Below are 18,764 nucleotides of genomic sequence, written 5' to 3'. Positions count from 1 at the left end.
ACAAGAAATGAGTGGTTATGGAATGGGTTGACATGGCCCCTTGAGATCAACATACAAAAAAAAAATGGTCCTCCTAAACCCTACGGTTTTCGAGATATTCACAGAAAACTGTGTCTGCCCTACCCTCCTTTCGGGGGGTCCAGTCCAGCGGGGGGGCTACAGATCAAAACGAAAAACGATGGTTCCATGCTATCCATGTGGGGTTACATGCCCACCAAGTTTCGTGTACCCCGGTCTTTCAGTGTCCCGGGACTCATTGACGGAAATTTGGGCATGCGAAAAAGAAAAAAAAAAAAAATCTGACTAAACCTATATGACCGCCGCTTCGCTGCGCGGCGGTCATAATTAGTAATGCAGTTACATACAGTTTACCCACAAAAAATAAAGAAAATAAAGAAAATAGAAAAAGACCAACACCATGGCTCATAAAGTAATAAGATTACATTATAACATTGTTACATTATCCCACAATGACATAATTTGTAAAGTAGTATGTCACCTCAGAGCAATCCCACACACAATGTTACATGGAGATGAAAAGTACATTAGAGGAAAGGCTTTATGTCAAATTCCTCATTTAATCCCCCTGGCGACATTGTATTGAGGTAATAAATCCAAAAGGTTTCTCTTTGGAGAAGCCTTTTACCACGATCGCCCCCTCTCGGAGGGCTAGTTACATATTCCACCCCAACATATCTCAGTGCGCTAACATTGTGGCCAGCTCGTTTGAAATGGGCAGCAACGGGACTTCGCTCGTCCCCCGTTCTAATACTGCTCCTGTGTTCGCTGATTCTAGTACGCAACGCGCGCGTAGTTTTGCCCACATACGCTAGGCCGCATGGACACAATATCATGTACACGACATGTGTGGTGCTGCAAGTAATGGCACCATTAATGTGTATAGCTTTGCCAGTGTGCGGGTGGTTAAATGTCCTACATTTGTGTGTGTATGAACATTGGGCACAACTACCACATCTGTAGTTTCCGTCTGGTACAGGTGGTAGGAGTGGTGCGCGATCGGGGCGCATGTCGCTCCTAACTAAACGGTCTCTAAGATTAGGTGCACGCTTAAAGACCATACGCGGCTTGTCTGGGAGAGCCTTCTTTAGCTTGGGGTCAGATTCAATGATGTACCAGTGTTTCTGAATAGACTTTTTAAACTCAAACACGAGTGGGGAATATTTTACACAGCACATGGGGGTGTTTGTCCTCTTGGCAGTGCTGTTTTTTGTGGCCCGGAAGCATTCATCTTGCGTAATGTTGTCAAAACGCGCCCTTGCCGTACTGACCCACTCTTGTTTGTGACCTCTGCTGAGGAATCTATTTGATAAATCCTCGGCCTGTGTTGAATATGACTCATCATCTCTACATATCCTGCGAATTCGATGGAACTGGCTAAGGGGGAGGCTTTTAATCAATGATCGCAGATGGAAACTGTCTCGTGTTGAGAGGAGACAGTTTCCACCTGTACCAGACGGAAACTACAGATGTGGTAGTTGTGCCCAATGTTCATACACACACAAATGTAGGACATTTAACCACCCGCACACTGGCAAAGCTATACGCATTAATGGTGCCATTACTTGCAGCACCACACATGTCGTATACATGATATTGTGTCCATGCGGCCTAGCATATGTGGGCAAAACTAGCGAACACAGCGAACCAGCGAACACAGGAGCAGTATTAGAACGGGGGACGAGCGAAGTCCCGTTGCTGCCCATTTCAAACGAGCTGGCCACAATGTTAGCGCACTGAGATATGTTGGGGTGGAATATGTAACTAGCCCTCCGAGAGGGGGCGATCGTGGTAAAAGGCTTCTCCAAAGAGAAACCTTTTGGATTTATTACCTCAATACAATGTCGCCAGGGGGATTAAATGAGGAATTTGACATAAAGCCTTTCCTCTAATGTACTTTTCATCTCCATGTAACATTGTGTGTGGGATTGCTCTGAGGTGACATACTACTTTACAAATTATGTCATTGTGGGATAATGTAACAATGTAATAATGTAATCTTATTACTTTATGAGCCATGGTGTTGGTCTTTTTCTATTTTCTTTATTTTCTTTATTTTTTGTGGGTAAACTGTATGTAACTGCATTACTAATTGTCTTAATTGGTGACACATGTGTGATGGATAAGGTGACACTTAGGCCTTGACAATTAGTGTGAATGGGCTCAGCTGATGAATGATCAGCTGAGCAGGTATATGCTCTACTTATACACCTGAGCCACTGCAAAATGACATTTGCCTGAGGAAGACCCAGTCGGGTCGAAACGTTGCAACACTTATTAAATATATGGGAGTTTTAGCAGAGTGCGGGCATTTCATTTCTTTGCAGCCTACTACAGTATGCCCATTGCCAGCCATCCTGAGAAGTCAAAGGCGATTCAAAACGAGTCAGAAAAGTCGAGACAGGACCAATCGTCAAAATTTCGGTGCCCACCACTAGTTCATCCAAAACAAAAAGGGCCTTAAAGTGCTAAAAACTGGAATTTTCCTTTAACCACACAATAACATCAGTGTTTTACTTTTGATTGATTTATCCTTTCTGATTTCAGTAGCTCTTATTTGTCTATACCTGTAATTGATCAGGAATCAATATTAGGACCAGCAAGCAACGATGGCATTTTAACCTTTAATATCTTATCAATTCCATCCCTAATTATTATCTTCTCTTATCCCTCACATACTGTATATGGGGCAGTTATATTTATTTACCTCTCTTATCCGACTTGCAGTTTTGGACATGACACATTATCATTTAATAGTTTGTGTTAACCAGACAGTAACAGCATCTTTGTTTTACTCTTGAACTAATATATCCTCTCTGATTTCACTTTGTGTGATACCTGTTTGCATGATACATGTTCATGTGTACAGACTTGTTGGCTGTAAACTGAGGGGAAGATTTTTGGCCTTGGCTCACAAGGGGGCAAACTCCAACCTAAGAGAGCTGGACATGAGTGACAGTGAGCTTGAGGACTGTGGAGGAGAACTGCTCCATCAGCCACTGAATCAAGACTGTAAAGTGAGGTCTGTATTTTGCACAGTGCACAGGCTGTTGCTTTCTGATTGATCTAAAAGTGGTTCACATCCCTTTAACTGGAATTTCATATTAAGAAATGAGTGTAGAGGACATGTTGCTCAATGTTTCAATGTTTTCCTCTTTCACTGCAGACTTACCAGGTGTAAACTCAAACACAGCTTCTCTGAGGTTGTGGTCTCAGTTATGCAGTCATATATTTCTCAGCTGAGTGAGTTGGACATGAGTGGCTGTGATCTGCGAACATCAGAAGAGAAGCTGCTTTCTGATCTTAGAAGCCCAAACTGCCAGCTGGAGAAACTGAGGTCAGTAAAACTCTGAAGAACACAGAATTCACACAAGCCTTGTTTATGTAAATTATAATGGACAACATGGCATTCGGTTAACAGAAAATAATGCACGTTCAAGGTGGTGATGCAGCCCCGACAGCCTGTGGAGTCCATTATCCCGCTAGAATTTCCACTTTTTAATCGCTGAAACTGACATGTTTGTAGATCTAATTCTTTCCACCGCTTATCAACTAATTTCTCAACTTGCAGGGCAAACTGTCGTTACTAGTTCTAAATGGATGATTGCCATGTTCAAAGGCCAGTCGTTAGTTCCATCTCTCTCATTGTCTAATTCCTAAAGCGGGCGTATCCCAAGATTCTCTTTAACCAAATTGTTTTACTTAGCCTACTGCCATGTAACTGAGCTAAAGGCCACCTCAGTCATATGCTAAAATGTTGTAATGCTCTAAATGTCTGACATATCGCTATTTTATAGCTCTGATGCAACGTGACAGTTCATGTAAACTTCAGAACTGAGACTTTCTAATGAGGAGACGCAGCACTCTAAGAATCCTCCATAAAAATGTATGGGGTTTGTTAGTAACGCCAATATGGCAGTTGTCTGCACATATCTTGCCCCTTCCGCTGCAAAAAGCCGACATGTGAATACATCGTCCCAATCATGTGGTTGCACTGGCGCACAAGATCGTTATGATCTCACAGCTGGAGAGAGGCTGGTGTCGTGAAGCCTTGCGCATGTGAAGTGTTGCCCAAAATAACTGCCCATAGCTGCCCAAAGTAACTGCCCGATAGCTGGCCAAAACACGCTGCATGATGCTTGTTGAGGGGGTGAACTTGCCTAAAAGGACTTTGCTTCACTTTTTTTTTACAAGTGTGACACAGCCAAAAAACTTGGATGTCAGACTTAGGTACTCTATTAAATAAAAAATAATTGACGTTCTAAATACAAAAGGAAATTCAACCAAGCAGTGGTATGAATATTCATACTGGGGCAGAGAAGAATCTCACTGTTATTGGGTGTTAGAATCAAAACTTTAATTTGTTAAACATTATCTATTATTGTTGTGTCAGTGTTGATGTGAGGGAATTGGTCCCAGATCAGTTGATGGTGTAACACTCCCTGCTGATGTGTCCCATTTAAATGACTGTTAACTGTAGACTGTGTTAACCGTTCAATATCAACATCAGTGTTTTACTCTTGCACTGATATTTCCTCTCTGATTCCACTATTTGCACTCTTCTGTTACATGGTTTGTGTTTTACAGACTTGTTGACTGTAAACTGAGAGGAAGATTTTTGGCCTTGATTCTTCAGTGGGGAAACTCCCACCTAAGAGAGCTGGACATCAGTGACTGTGAGCTTCAGGACTGTGGAGGAGAACTGCTCCATCAACCACTGAATCAAGACTGTAAAGTGAGGTCTGTATCTTTGTACAGTGCAGAGACTTTCTGTTTGATCCAAAAGTGGTCCACATCACTATAACTGGGATTAAGAAATGCAAGGGGTATAGAGCAGTGTTTCCCAAAGACTGGGTCGCGACCCACAGGTGGGTCGCAGGAGATTTTATTTGGGTCGCCAGCACAATTTATGTTGTCTAATAAATTAAATATTGGTGGTTGCATGCATGTTGCATGTTAGATCTGAAGTGAAATGCGTCGCGATGGTCTGTCATTTTTAAAAAGTGGGTCCCCAGAAAAAAAGTTTGGGAAACACTGGTATAGAGGACATGTTGCTTATAGTGTTTTCCTCTCTCACTGCAGACTTACCAGGTGTAAACTCAAACACAGCTCATGTGAAGCTGTGGTCTCAGTTCTGCAGTCATATCATTCTCATCTGGGTGAGGTGGACATGAGTGGCTGTGATCTGCAAACATCAGAAGAGAAGCTGCTCTCTGGTCTTAGAAACCCAAACTGCCACCTGGTGAAACTGAGGTAAGTAAAACTCTGACAGACACAGAGTTTGTAGAGGTCTTATCTACACATTTACACTTTGGACATATAATAATGCTACTGTTTTTGGGCACTAGAATCAAGATGAATTTGTTAAACATTTATTTTTATTGTTGTGTCAGTGTTGATGTGAAATAATTGGTCCCAGATCAGTTGATGGTATAACACTCCCCAATGATGTCCTATTTAAATGACTGTTAACTGTAAACTGTGTTAACCGTTCAATATCAATATCAGTGTTTTGCTCTTGCACTGATATGTCCTCTCTGATTCTACTATTTGCACTCTTCTGTTACATGGTTTGTGTTTTACAGACTTGTTGACTGTAAACTGAGAGGAAGATTTTTGGCCTTGACTCTTCAGTGGGCAAACTCCCACCTAAGAGAGCTGGACATCAGTGACTGTGAGCTTCAGGACTGTGGAGGAGAACTGCTCCATCAATCACTGAATCAAGACTGTAAAGTGAGGTCTGTATCTTTGTACAGTGCAGAGACTTTCTGTTTAATCCAAAAGTGGTCCACATCACTATAACTGGGACATCGTATTAAGAAATGTAAGGAGTATAGAGGACATGTTGCTTATAGTGTTTTCCTCACTGTAGACTCATCAGCTGTAGACTCAAACACTGCTCCTCTGAGGTTGTGGTCTCAGTTCTGCAGTCATATATTTCTCAACTGAGTGAGTTGGACATGAGTGGCTGTGATCTGCAAACATCAGAAGAGAAGCTGCTTTCTGGTCTTAGAAACCCAAACTGCCACCTGAAGAAACTGAGGTCAGTAAAACTCTGGAAGACACAGAGTTCACAGAGGTCTTATCTACACACTCAAGTTTAAGTTTATTTGTCATTCCAGCCATATTTGTAAAACATCTACAGTGGAGCAGAAATGCTTCTCAGGACCAGTGTGCATTTACAATCAGTTAAAGGATCAAGTAATAAGATATACAGATATCTATCTGGTAATAGATACATGTTTGACACAGTGAGGACTGAGACAGTGGTTTAGTGAAAGTATAATGATTCTTTATGTATCTTTGCGTTTAGTATGACGATTTATGTATCTTTGTGTTTATTATAATGATTCTTCATGTATTTTTACGTTTAGTATGACGATTTATGTATCTTTATAATGATTCTTTATGTATTTTTGCGAAGAGGGAGAATGAGGGAGAATGTCAGTGGGAGGGAGAATGTCAGTGACCCCTGGCTGCTCACAGAAACTCCAAAGAGCTTCAGCGTAGGGAGGCGTTTGATATAGATATAGAAGTTGTTTACAACAAGAAAAAGAGAAGGAGCACAGAATGTTCCAGACAGTTCTTCACACCTATTCTGTCCATCTTGTGCATTAACAAAAGCTTTTGAAGGCTCAGAGTCTTTCAAGCATCACTTCTAGTTGAAACATCACTTCTAGTATAATATGCCATGTGTAAAAATAATAAACATAAATAAAAACAGATTTTTTTCCAACAGTATGGCCTGTGGGAAGAATATTTTGCAGCTTCTGACTATTCTTGTTTTTCTGAAGCAATATCTCCTGCTAAACGGCAAGAGAACAAACGGTCTATGCAACCACTGGCATCACGCTATCCGGCAAGATATCCTGTGGTCACCGCTAGTCTGAGGTTTACGGCTCCCATTGACCCCCGTTCATCTAAAAGACGATATTTAGAAAATGTGTTCAAACTAACACCGGTGAATTTTGACAGCAACCCTTTAATAATAAACTAGATTTTTGTTTTAAGATATATACTGCAAGAAAAACAGAAATCCGCCCAAGCAATGTGGAGAAATTTCATTAAAACGGTCAGCTCCTAAGACTATGTCCATTGCTCAGATTTCTGCTCATCTAATGTCTAATGTCAGAATTTATAATTTATAAAGGAACATTTAAAAATAAAAACACGAATGATTATATGGATTAGAAAAATAATTGGTAAGTAATTCTGAGAGTTTTTTTACTGTTTTACCGTCATATAGACAAAAAATATTTGCTCTCCATTTGGGCCGAATAGCTGATGTATTTCATGGCCACCAGAGGGCAGCATTTCACTGCACTTTGGGTCTTTTTAGGTCCAAAGTGCAGTGCAAGAGTGCAATGCCACCATCTGGTGGCCGATGATACATGCTCCCTGGAAAATCTCGTTTTAGGACCTGACCGTTTTCATAACAATTTCTCCACATTGCTCTGACAGATTTCTGTTAATCTTATTAAAGTGAAATGGTTGCTCCACTAGTGCTAGTTTAAACACATTTTTAAAACATTGACCCCATTCATCCAAGAAACATTTGGGAGACGTAAATCTCAGACTAGTCATGACCAAGGAATATTTTGCCGGATTGCTTGACACCGGTCTTGTGACGGGTGAGAGGAGTCTCTTATAATGAAGACTGCACCTGCACCAAATCCACACTTTGGACACATGGCCGGATCTAGAATAGAACTGGGAGGGGCAATGCCCCCCCCCAAATATTTCTTCTGCCCCACCTAATTGGTCAATTTTATTTGACAGCTATTGAATCTGCCAATCACACTTTTCTAATTTGAATTTTTTTCTCAGGACTAGTGTGCATTTACAATCAGTTAAAAGATAAAGTAAAAAAAAAAATCAGTTTTAAAAAGCAGCCATTAAGAAAAGACACATGCAACACTAATAAAGTGCAATCAAGTGTTTGAGTTCCGATAATGTGAAATGTACAGTATAATGAGCATAATAAATTAATACACTGAATGGTTTTAAATCGGTACCTACGTATGCAACTTTTGTGCCAGTTACAAAGAGTTTAACAGTCATATGGCCTGTGGGAAGAAGCTTTGGCAGCTTCTGACTGTTCTTGTGTTTCTGGAGCAATATCTGCTGCCAGACGGCAAGAGAACAAACAGAACATGTGATGGGTGAGAGGAGTCTCTTATAATGCAGAGTGATTTCTTCTTGAATCTGCACCAAATCCACACTTTGGACATACCGTAGATTAGAAAACTGTCACTGTTCTTGGATGCTAGACTCAAGACATGAGTTGGAGAAGCACTGGGCTTTTATTGTTGTGTCAGTATAGATGTGAGAGATCTGGTCCCAGACCTGTCTGTTAGTATAATACTCCCTGCTGATGTGACCCGTATAGAGCACTGTTAACTGTAGAGTGTTAACTAGACACTCTTTTTTTATTGAGCTTTTCCAAACATATTAACAAGACCCCACAAACCCAAACCCAACTAAGTGTAATAGACATGAAATGTACAGTATACAAAGACTATTTGAGATTATTGAAATTATAGATAGAGCTTGTGAACACAAACAACATGAAACAAACAGAGACGGTATTTGACAAGACATTATGCTACAGGGGACAGATTACAATGGGGGTGGAGGAGTGGCGTGTGTGTGTGTGTGTGTGTGTGTGCATGAATAGCTATGTCCGTGCATGAAGGTGTGTGATGTATGTTGCTGTGTTGAAATGTTAAAATCAGCAGGATTAGGATGGTATGAAATGTTGTAGATCGTAGTACTGTATCCTAGTTATAAGTGGGAGTGGTTATGAGGTTTTGAGTATATTGGGATAGTTCAGGCTCGTTCGATCTTTCCTCCGACTGCTCCAGCCCTCACCGCGGTTAAGGAGCAAGCTAACCCTGGGGGGGGCGGGCTGCCGATGGGGGGTGGGGGGGTTGGGGTTGCAGAGGCACCTGGTGCCAGAACCACTCCACTCCCGCCCTCCCCTGCCACTGAAACCAGTTGTTATCCTACAGCCAGGCCAGCTCATCCGCACACCCCACTATGCCTGTGTTATGTGTGCCTTCTAATGTCTGAGTGCAATAAAAGAGCACCGCCCTCATCCTACCAGTGAAAGTATTATGTGCCTCCTCTAATATGAGATGCATTAAAAAGAGGTGGGGCGCAACTGTGCAGGGCCTCTTCAGATCCCCCACAGAGCGCCCCACCTGGCCCTATTTGGGGGCCAAGCAGCGAAGCTGCGAGGCAACCATTGTGTTAGTTTTCTTATTATTATTCCTCTGCCATTGAAGTCAATGGCAGCCCATAGAACCGTCTGGTGAAAAGTTGTGAAATTTGGCACACCGATTTGGGACAGTCCCATGATTCATTTCACCAAGTTTCATGTTGGCACCTCAAGCGCTTTAGCGCCACCAACAGGCCAAAGATGGACTTGCGTTCACACACGTAACTTCTGACCCGTTGACCCAATTTTCAAAAATGAGGTATAGTTGGATTCCTTGGACCAAGCCGAGTTCAACGCACTCTATGACGTCATTTTCCGCCATGATGGATTTTCCGCCATATTGGATTTTAGTGAAAGTGAAACTAAAACTTCACAGGTCACAAATTTTGTCCGATCGTCACCAAACTTGACACACATGATCTTCAGACCAAGTCTCACAAAAGTTGTGGTGTTTTGTCTTCGGAACTATAACCGTTCATCCGAAATATCCAATCGAAATTTGCGGCGAAGCCGCCAAACAGGAAGTGAGCTCATATCTCAGCAACCCATTCATCTATCATAACCAAACTTAGGACATGGACTCAGGACCCAATCAGGGGGACGCTCAAGAAATCTGGTGACCTTTGACCTCTAGGGGGCGCTGTAATTAAGAAACATGCCTTTTGGCCTGTTGCTGCAGTTGTGCTTAAAATTAAAACGCACTATTGGTGTCTGGTAATACTGTTGGAGGTCCTTAAGGTGACCCAAGCCAACTTGTGATGTCATCGTAATTGATTCGGCCGCCATATTGGATTTAATCAAAAACACGTACAAGTTTTCGCAGGTCACAAATTTCAGCGGATCCTCACCAAAATTGGCAGAGACCATCTTCAGACCATGCCTTATCAGTGCATCGCTTTTTAGAACGATTGACAGTAGCATTCGGCCAATCGAAATTTGCGGTGAAGCCGCCAAACAGGAAGTGAGCTCATAGCTCAGCAACCCTGCCATGTATCATAACCAAACTTACTACATAGGTTCAGAACCCCATTAAGAAGACGCTCAAAAAATATGTTGACCTTTGACCTGTAGGGGGTGCTGCAATTAGCAATATTGCATTTTGATCTGTAGTTGCGATGTGTTTTAACGATCTTTTATTTTTGGATGTGAAACTGATGACAACATGTTCCATCCAGTTCATTCTAATGAGTGCGCGGTAGGGCGAGGCGGGGCGGGACGGGGTGGGACGGGCAGGGGTGATTAGGTGGGGGGCTGGCTGGCGGAGGCTGTGGCAATACTCAGCCCTGTTTCAGCCATACAAAATCAGTTATGTTGATGTGACACTTGTTGAAAGTGCTGATTGCGTGTGTCTGCTGAGTTCTATCTTGTCGCCGTGGCTACTCCGGCCTATTCTGCTTGGCCCCCTCATTGCTGCTTGCAGCTATATTTCTAGATGATTTAGTTATTGTTTTCATGAATGGGGGTGTGAATGTTAGACATCTAGCATGAGGAGCATTAAAAAGTGAGGTGTACAGAGTGGGGCCGGCCCTGGCAGTCACAGGGGAAGAGGAGGGCTGTGGAGGTGTGGTGGCAGGGAGGCCCCTCCGGGTGCATATTATTAGTATTAACTAGACTCTGACAGCATCAGTTTTTCCCTCTTCATATTTCCTCTCTAATTTCGCTATTTATGATTCTCTGTGACACGGTTTATGTTCTTACAGACTTGTTGGCTGTAAACTGAGAGGAAGATTTTTGGCCTTGACTCTTCAGTGGGCAAACTCCCACCTAAGAGAGCTGGACATCAGTGACAGTGAGCTTCAGGACTGTGAAGGAGAACTGCACCATCAACCACTGAATCAAGACTGTAAAGTGAGGTCTGTATTTTGCACAGTGCACACAGACTGGTGTATTCTGTTGGACCTAAAACAGTTCACATCTTTTTTTCTGTCATTTCATGTTTGGAATGTAAGGAGTATAGAGGACACGTTGCTTATAGTGTTTTCCTCTCTCACTATAGACTCATCAGCTGTAGACTCAAAGACAGCTCCTCTGAGGTTGTGGTCTCAGTTCTGCAATCATATATTTCTCAACTGAGTGAGTTGGACATGAGTGGCTGTGATCTGCAAACATCAGAAGAGAAGCTGCTCTCTGGTTTTAGAAACCCAAATTGCCACCTGGAGAAACTGAGGTCAGTAAAGTTCTGAAAGACACAGAGTTCACAGAGGTCTTATCTATACATTCAAGTTCAAGATTAAGTTGACTTGTAATTCCAGCCATATTTCTAAAACATCTACAGTGGAGCGGAAATGTTTCTCAGGACTAGTGTGCATTTACAATCAGTTAAAAGATAAAGTAAAAAAAAATTAGTTTTAAAAAGCAGCCGTTAAGAAAAGACACATGCAACACTAATAAAGTGCAATCAAGTGCTTGAGTTCAGATAATGTGAAATGTACAGAATAATGAGCATAATAAATGAATACACTGAATGGTTTTAAATCGGTACCTACGTATACAACTTTTGTGCCAGTTACAAAGAGTTTAACAGTCATATGGCCTGTGGGAAGAAGCTTTGCAGCTTCTGACTGTTCTTGTTTTTCTGAAGCAATATTTCCTGCCAGACGGCAAGAGAATAAACAGTACATGTGATGGGTGAGAGGAGTCTCTTATAATGCAGAGAGATTTCTTCCTGCACCTGCACCAAATCCACATTTTGGACATACCGTAGATTAGAAAACTGTCACTGTTCTTGGATGCTAGACTCAAGACATGAGTTGGAGAAGCACTGGGCTTTTATTGTTGTGTCAGTGTTGATGTGAGAGAACTGGTCCCAGACCTGTCTGCTAGTATAATAGTCCCTGCTGATGTGTCCCATATAGAGCACTGTTAACTGTAGAGTGTATTAACTAGACTCTTTTTTTTTTATTGAGTTTTTCCAAACATATTAACAAGACCCCACAAACCTTACAAAACCCAACTAAGTGTAACAGACATGAAACGTACAGTATACAAGACTATTTGAGATTATTGAAATTATAGATAGAGCATGTGAACACAAACAACATGAAACAAACAGACAGTATTTGACAAGACAATACGCTACAGATTACAATGGGGGTGGAGGAGGGGCGTGTGTGTGTGTGTGTGTGTGTGTGTGTGTGTGTGTGTGTGTGTGTGTGTGTGTGTGTGTGTGTGTGTGTATGTGTGTGCATTAATAGATATGTCCGTGCATGAAGGTGTGTGTGTGAATGTTTATGTGTTGAAATGTTAAAATCAGCAGGATTAGGATGGTATGAAATGTTGTAGATCGTAGTACTGTATCCTAGTTATAAGTGGGAGTGGTTATGAGGTTTTGAGTATATTGGGATAGTTCAGGTTCGTTCGATCTTTCCTCCGACTGCTCCAGCCCTCACCGCAGCCAAGGAGCAAGCTAACCCTAGGGGGGGGCGGGCTGCCGATTGGGGGTGGGGGGGTTGAGACAGTGGCACCTGGTGCCAGAACCACTCCACTCCTGCCCTCCCCTGCCACTGAAACCAGTTGTTATCCTACTGCCAGGCCAGCTCATCCGCACACCCCACTATCCCTGTGTTATGTGTGCCTTCTAATGTCTAAGTGCAATAAAAGAGCACCACCCTCATCCTACCAGTGAAAGTATTGTGTGCCTCCTCTAATATGAGATGCATTAAAAAGAGGTGGGGCGCAACTGTGCAGGGCCTTTTCAGATCCCCCACAGAGCGCCCCACCTGGCCCTATTTCTAGATGATTTAGTTATTGTTTTCATGAATGGGGGTGTGAATGTTAGACATCTAGCATGAGGAGCATTAAAAAGTGAGGTGTACAGAGTGGGGCCGGCCCTGGCAGTCACAGGGGAAGAGGAGGGCTGTGGAGGTGTGGTGGCAGGGAGGCCCCTCCGGGTGCATATTATTAGTATTAACTAGACTCTGACAGCATCAGTTTTTCACTCTTCATATTTCCTCTCTAATTTCACTATGTGTGATTCTATGTGACACGGTTTATGTTCTTACAGACTTGTTGGCTGTAAACTGAGAGGAAGATTTTTGGCCTTGATTCTTCAGTGGGCAAACTCACACCTAAGAGAGCTGGACATTAGTGACAGTGAGCTTCAGGACTGTGAAGTAGAACTGCTCCATCAACCACTGAATCAAGACTGTAAAGTGAGGTCTGTATTTTGCACAGTGCACACAGACTGGTACATTCTGTTGGACCTAAAACAGTTCACATCTTTTTTTCTGTAATTTCATGTTTGGAATGTAAGGAGTATAGAGGACATGTTGCTTATAATGTTTTCCTCTCTCACGTAGACTCACCAGCTGTAGACTCAAAGACAGCTCTTCTGAGGTTGTGGTCTCAGTTCTGCAATCATATATTTCTCAACTGAGTGAGTTGGACATGAGTGGCTGTGATCTGCAAACATCAGAAGAGAAGCTGCTCTCTGGTTTTAGAAACCCAAATTGCCACCTGGAGAAACTGAGGTCAGTAAAGTTCTGAAAGACACAGAGTTCACAGAGGTCTTATCTATACATTCAAGTTCAAGATTAAGTTGACTTGTAATTCCAGCCATATTTCTAAAACATCTACAGTGGAGCGGAAATGTTTCTCAGGACTAGTGTGCATTTACAATCAGTTAAAAGATAAAGTAAAAAAAAAATAGTTTTAAAAAGCAGCCGTTAAGAAAAGACACATGCAACACTAATAAAGTGCAATCAAGTGCTTGAGTTCAGATAATGTGAAATGTACAGAATAATGAGCATAATAAATGAATACACTGAATGGTTTTAAATCGGTACCTACGTATACAACTTTTGTGCCAGTTACAAAAAGTTTAACAGTCATATGGCCTGTGGGAAGAAGCTTTGCAGCTTCTGACTGTTCTTGTTTTTCTGAAGCAATATTTGCTGCCAGACGGCAAGAGAATAAACAGTACATGTGATGGGTGAGAGGAGTCTCTTATAATGCAGAGAGATTTCTTCCTGCACCTGCACCAAATCCACATTTTGGACATACCGTAGATTAGAAGACCGTCACTGTTCTTGCATGCTAGACTCAAGACATGAGTTTGAGAAACACTGGACTTTTATTGTCAGTGTTGATGTGAGAGAACTGGTCCCAGACCTGTCTGTTAGTATAATACTCCCTGCTGATGTGACCCATGTAGAGCACTGTTAACTGTACAGTGTATTAACTAGACTCTTTTTTTATTGAGTTTTTCCAAACATATTAACAAGACCCCACAAACCTTACAAAACCCAACTAAGTGTAACAGACATGAAACATGCAGTATACAAAGACTATTTGAGATTATTGAAATTATAGATAGAGCATGTGAACACAAACAACATGAAACAAACAGAGACAGTATTTGACATCGCGCTACAGGGGACAGATTACAATGGGGGTGGAGGAGGGGCGTGTGTGTGTGTGTGTTTGTGTGTGTGTGTGTGTGTGTGTGTGTGTGTGTGTGTGTGTGTGTGTGTGTGTGCGTGAATAGATATGTCCGTGCATGAAGGTGTGTGTGTGATGTATGTTGCTGTGTTGAAATGTTAAAATCAGCAGGATTAGGATGGTATGAAATGTTGTAGGTCGTAGTACTGTATCCTAGTTATAAGTGGGAGTGGTTATGAGGTTTTGAGTATATTGGGATAGTTCAGGTTCGTTCGATCTTTCCTCCGACTGCTCCAGCCCTCACCGCAGCCAAGGAGCAAGCTAACCCTGGGGGGGTGGGGTGAGGCAGTGGCACCTGATGCCAGAACCACTCCACTCCCGCCCTCCCCTGCCACTGAAACCAGTTGTTATCCTGCTGCCAGGCCAGCTCATCCGCACACCCCACTATGCCTGTGTTATGTGTGCCTTCTAATGTCTGAGTGCAATAAAAGAGCACCGCCCTCATCCTACCAGTGAAAGTATTGTGTGCCTCCTCTAATATGAGATGCATTAAAAAGAGGTGGGGCGCAACTGTGCAGGGCCTCTTCAGATCCCCCACAGAGCGCCCCACCTGGCCCTATTTCTAGATGATGTAGTTATTGTTTTCATGAATGGGGGTGTGAATGTTGGACATCTAGCATGAGGAGCATTAAAAAGTGAGGTGTACAGAGTGGGGCCGGCCCTGGCAGTCACAGGGGAAGAGGAGGGCTGTGGAGGTGTGGTGGCAGGGAGGCCCCTCCGGGTGCATATTATTAGTATTAACTAGACTCTGACAGCATCAGTTTTTCACTCTTCATATTTTCTCTCTAATTTCACTATCTGTGATTCTATGTGACATGGTTTATGTTCTTACAGACTTGTTGGCTGTAAACTGAGAGGAAGATTTTTGGCCTTGATTCTTCAGTGGGCAAACCCCCACCTAAGAGAGCTGGACATCAGTGACTGTGAGCTTCAGGACTGTGAAGGAGAACTGCTCCATCAACCACTGAATCAAGACTGTAAAGTGAGGTCTGTATGTTGCACAGTGCACACAGACTGGTACATTCTGTTGGACTTAAAACAGTTCACATCTTTTTTTCTGTCATTTCATGTTTGGAATGTAAGGAGTATAGAGGACATGTTGCTTATAGTGTTTTCCTCTCTCACTATAGACTCATCAGCTGGAGACTCAAACACAGCTCCCGTGAGGTTGTGGTCTCAGTTCTGTCATATATTTCTCAACTGAGTGAGTTGGACATGAGTGGCTGTGATCTGCAAACATCAGAAGAGAAGCTGCTCTCTGGTCTTAGAAACTCAAACTGCCACCTGGAGACACTGAGGTCAGTAAAACTCTGAACGACTTACAGAGGACTTATCTGCACATTCAGACATTGGGCACAGAAGCATTTTGAGAGTGTTGTGCCTGAGTTGATGAGAGAGAGTTGACCCCAGATCAGTTCAGTGCTCCCTGCTAGTGTGTCCATGCACATATAGAGCACTACATCCACACAGGGAGCTGGGACACTGAGGTTGGGATGATTAGTGGGAGTCCATTTTCAGGGAAGCTCTACAAGACCTAAGCTGTATTATTTCATTTTGCATACTGTTTATCTCAAGGTGATATTACCAATTCAATTCAATTCAACTTTATTTCGCCATGTATACAGAGATACTAGGAATTTGATTTGGTCTTCTCCATGCAGGCAACACAAAGTGCAACAGAAAGACAAAAATAAACACAATACAAGGACAGACAGGACCATTATGAGCAATAAATTAATAGGAATGTAAATAGTGCTGTGTTAAATAAAAATAAAGTGCAATGAAGTCCAAGTTTAATAAATTAATAGGAATGTAAATAGTGCTGTGTTAAATAAAAATAAAGTGCAATGAAGTCCAAGTTTAATAAATTAATAGGAATGTAAATAGTGCTGTGTTAAATAAAAATAAAGTGCAATGAAGTCCAAGTTTAATAAATTAATAGGAATGTAAATAGTGCTGTGTTAAATAAAAAATAAAGTGCAATGAAGTCCAAGTTTAAGAGTTATTTAGGAGGGCTATTGCCTGGGGGAAAAAACTGTGGCGGTGGCATGATGTTTTGGGCAGAAAAGCCCTGTACCGCTTTCCAGAGGGGAGAAGATTAAACAGACTATTGGCAGGATGAGAGGGGTCGTCCACAATCTTCGCAGATCTGTTAATGGACCTGGAGCTGTACAGGTCCATGATGGGGGGCAGGGGGCAGCCGATGATGCGCTCTGCTGCCCGGACGACTCTTTGTAGCCTGGCCTTTGCACGGGCTGACGCAGAGGCAAACCAGACCGTGAGGGAGGATGTTAGCACACTCTCAATGACCGCTCTGTAGAACTGTACCAAGATGGGGGGACTGACCTGTAGTCCTTTTAGGCGGCGGAGGAAAAACAGGCGCTGCTGGCCTTTCTTCACTAGTTGGGAGATGTTATTGTCCCATTTCAGTGTGTTGGTGATGGTTGTGCCCAGGAACTTAAAGTCCTCTACCACGACTGACCAGAGGAGGATGAGTCGGGGGCTTTTTGCGGAAGTCCACTATCATCTCCACTGTTTTGTTGATGTTAAGCTCCAGGTTACTGACTGCACACCAGGACTCCAGGAGACTGACCTCTCTGCGGTAGGCTGACTCGTCGTTGTTGGAGATGAGGCCTATTATGGTGGTATCGTCCGCTTATTTGATGGTTTTGACAGAAGGGTCTCCAGAGGTGCAGTCATTGGTGTACAGGGAGAAGAGCAGGGGGGACAGCACACAGCCCTGGGGGGCACCGGTGTTAACTGTGCGGGGCTGTGAGAGGTGTGGGCCCAGCCTGACATACTGAGTCCTGTTGGTGAGAAAGTCTGTAATCCATGAGCAGAGGAGGGAGTAATGTTCAGATGGGTCAGTTTTCTGTGGAGGAGGTCGGGGATGATGGTGTTAAAGGCAGAGCTGTAATCCACAAACAGGAGTCTTGAGTAGGTATTCTGACTGTCCAGGTGTTGTAGAATGAAGTGAAGTGCATTGTTGATTGCATCGTCAACTGAGCGGTTGGGTCTGTATGCAAATTGAAGGGGGTCCATGAGGTGGTCGGTGGATGCTTTGAGATAAGAGAGGACCAAGCGTTCAAATGCTTTCATGACTACAGAGGTGAGGGCGACCGGTCTGTAGTCATTTAAGCAGGTGATCTTGGGCTTTTTCGGCACCAGAATGATGACAGCAGATTTGAAGCAGGCAGGTACTCGGCATAGTTCTAATGACTGATTAAAAATGTCCGTAAACACTGGGGTCAGCTCGCTGGCACAGTGCTTGAGGGTAGCAGGGGACACCATGTCTGGTCCCCGCGCTTTCCTGATGTTCTGACCTTTGAAGAGCCTCCGAACCTCATGCTCCGAGATGACCAGTGGAGCAGGTGAGGTGGTGGCAGAGGGGATGGAGTGGGGGGACCCACGTGGGGATTCGAACCTAGTGCAAAACACATTGAACTTGTCTGGTAGATTTGGGTCGGTGGAGGCTGGTGGGGGGGGCTTTTTGTAGCCCGTGGCAGATTGTAGGCCCTTCCAGACAGCTCTGATGTTCTTATCCCCGACCTGTTGTTCAATCCTGGCCTTATACAGTCCCTTAGCATGCTGGATGGCTTCTATAATATTAATCATAAAACTAGGCAGTGACCCAGCACATTGCTACAAATTAAACAAGACCCATTTAGAGAAGAAGCTGTCAGGCTACAAAGTCTGTAATTGTTGCAGGAGGAGGATTCTGTGTTAAACTAACACCACAACTCCATTCTTACAAGCAGAAACTTTTTTTCAGTGTCCTATATTCTATCTATATTGAGAATGTGTATAATAATGATAAGAATATAAATGTATTCATGCCACCATTGTGTTTTCTGTCTCTTGGCCTCTCACTCTATGCAGACTTGCTGATTGTAAGCTAACAGAGGAATCCTGTAAGGCTGTAGCCTCTGCTTTGCAGTCCTCCATCTCCATAGACGAACTGGACCTGAGTCACAATGACCTGAAGGATTCTAGAGTTCAGCTTCTCTCTACAGGACTCATTAGCCCTCACTGTAAACTGACATCTCTAAGGTTTGTGTGCATATATATTGTGGCACTGTTGGCTGTC

General features: G+C 43.1%; 1 protein-coding gene across 10 annotated transcripts in view; it reads left to right on the top strand.

The window, feature by feature from the left end:
• Window positions 1-18,764, top strand: part of LOC143126619 (NACHT, LRR and PYD domains-containing protein 3-like) — a 213,887-nt gene that overhangs the window by 18,403 nt on the left and 176,720 nt on the right. For 2 of the 10 annotated variants that reach the window (XM_076288272.1, XM_076288270.1), the window contains 13 exons: window positions 2,888-3,040; window positions 3,185-3,355; window positions 4,606-4,758; window positions 5,101-5,271; window positions 5,604-5,756; window positions 5,891-6,061; window positions 10,939-11,091; window positions 11,235-11,405; window positions 13,242-13,394; window positions 13,537-13,707; window positions 15,512-15,664; window positions 15,808-15,975; window positions 18,557-18,727. In XM_076288272.1, coding sequence (XP_076144387.1) covers window positions 2,888-3,040; window positions 3,185-3,355; window positions 4,606-4,758; window positions 5,101-5,271; window positions 5,604-5,756; window positions 5,891-6,061; window positions 10,939-11,091; window positions 11,235-11,405; window positions 13,242-13,394; window positions 13,537-13,707; window positions 15,512-15,664; window positions 15,808-15,975; window positions 18,557-18,727 — 2,112 coding nt within the window. The remainder of the gene's footprint in view (window positions 1-2,887; window positions 3,041-3,184; window positions 3,356-4,605; window positions 4,759-5,100; window positions 5,272-5,603; window positions 5,757-5,890; window positions 6,062-10,938; window positions 11,092-11,234; window positions 11,406-13,241; window positions 13,395-13,536; window positions 13,708-15,511; window positions 15,665-15,807; window positions 15,976-18,556; window positions 18,728-18,764) is intronic. The other 8 variants (XM_076288271.1, XM_076288276.1, XM_076288277.1 and 5 more) reach the window with 8 other exon arrangements.

The sequence above is a fragment of the Alosa pseudoharengus genome, unplaced genomic scaffold, assembly GCF_046254945.1.
Source record: "Alosa pseudoharengus isolate Yale_2024_CS ecotype anadromous, Long Island Sound unplaced genomic scaffold, YU_APseudo_1.1 YU_APseudo_1.1_scf_1, whole genome shotgun sequence".
NCBI classification, from domain to species: Eukaryota; Metazoa; Chordata; class Actinopteri; order Clupeiformes; family Clupeidae; genus Alosa; species Alosa pseudoharengus.
The sequence above is the reverse complement of the archived record's forward strand: the minus strand, read 5'-3'. Positions and strand labels throughout refer to the sequence as shown.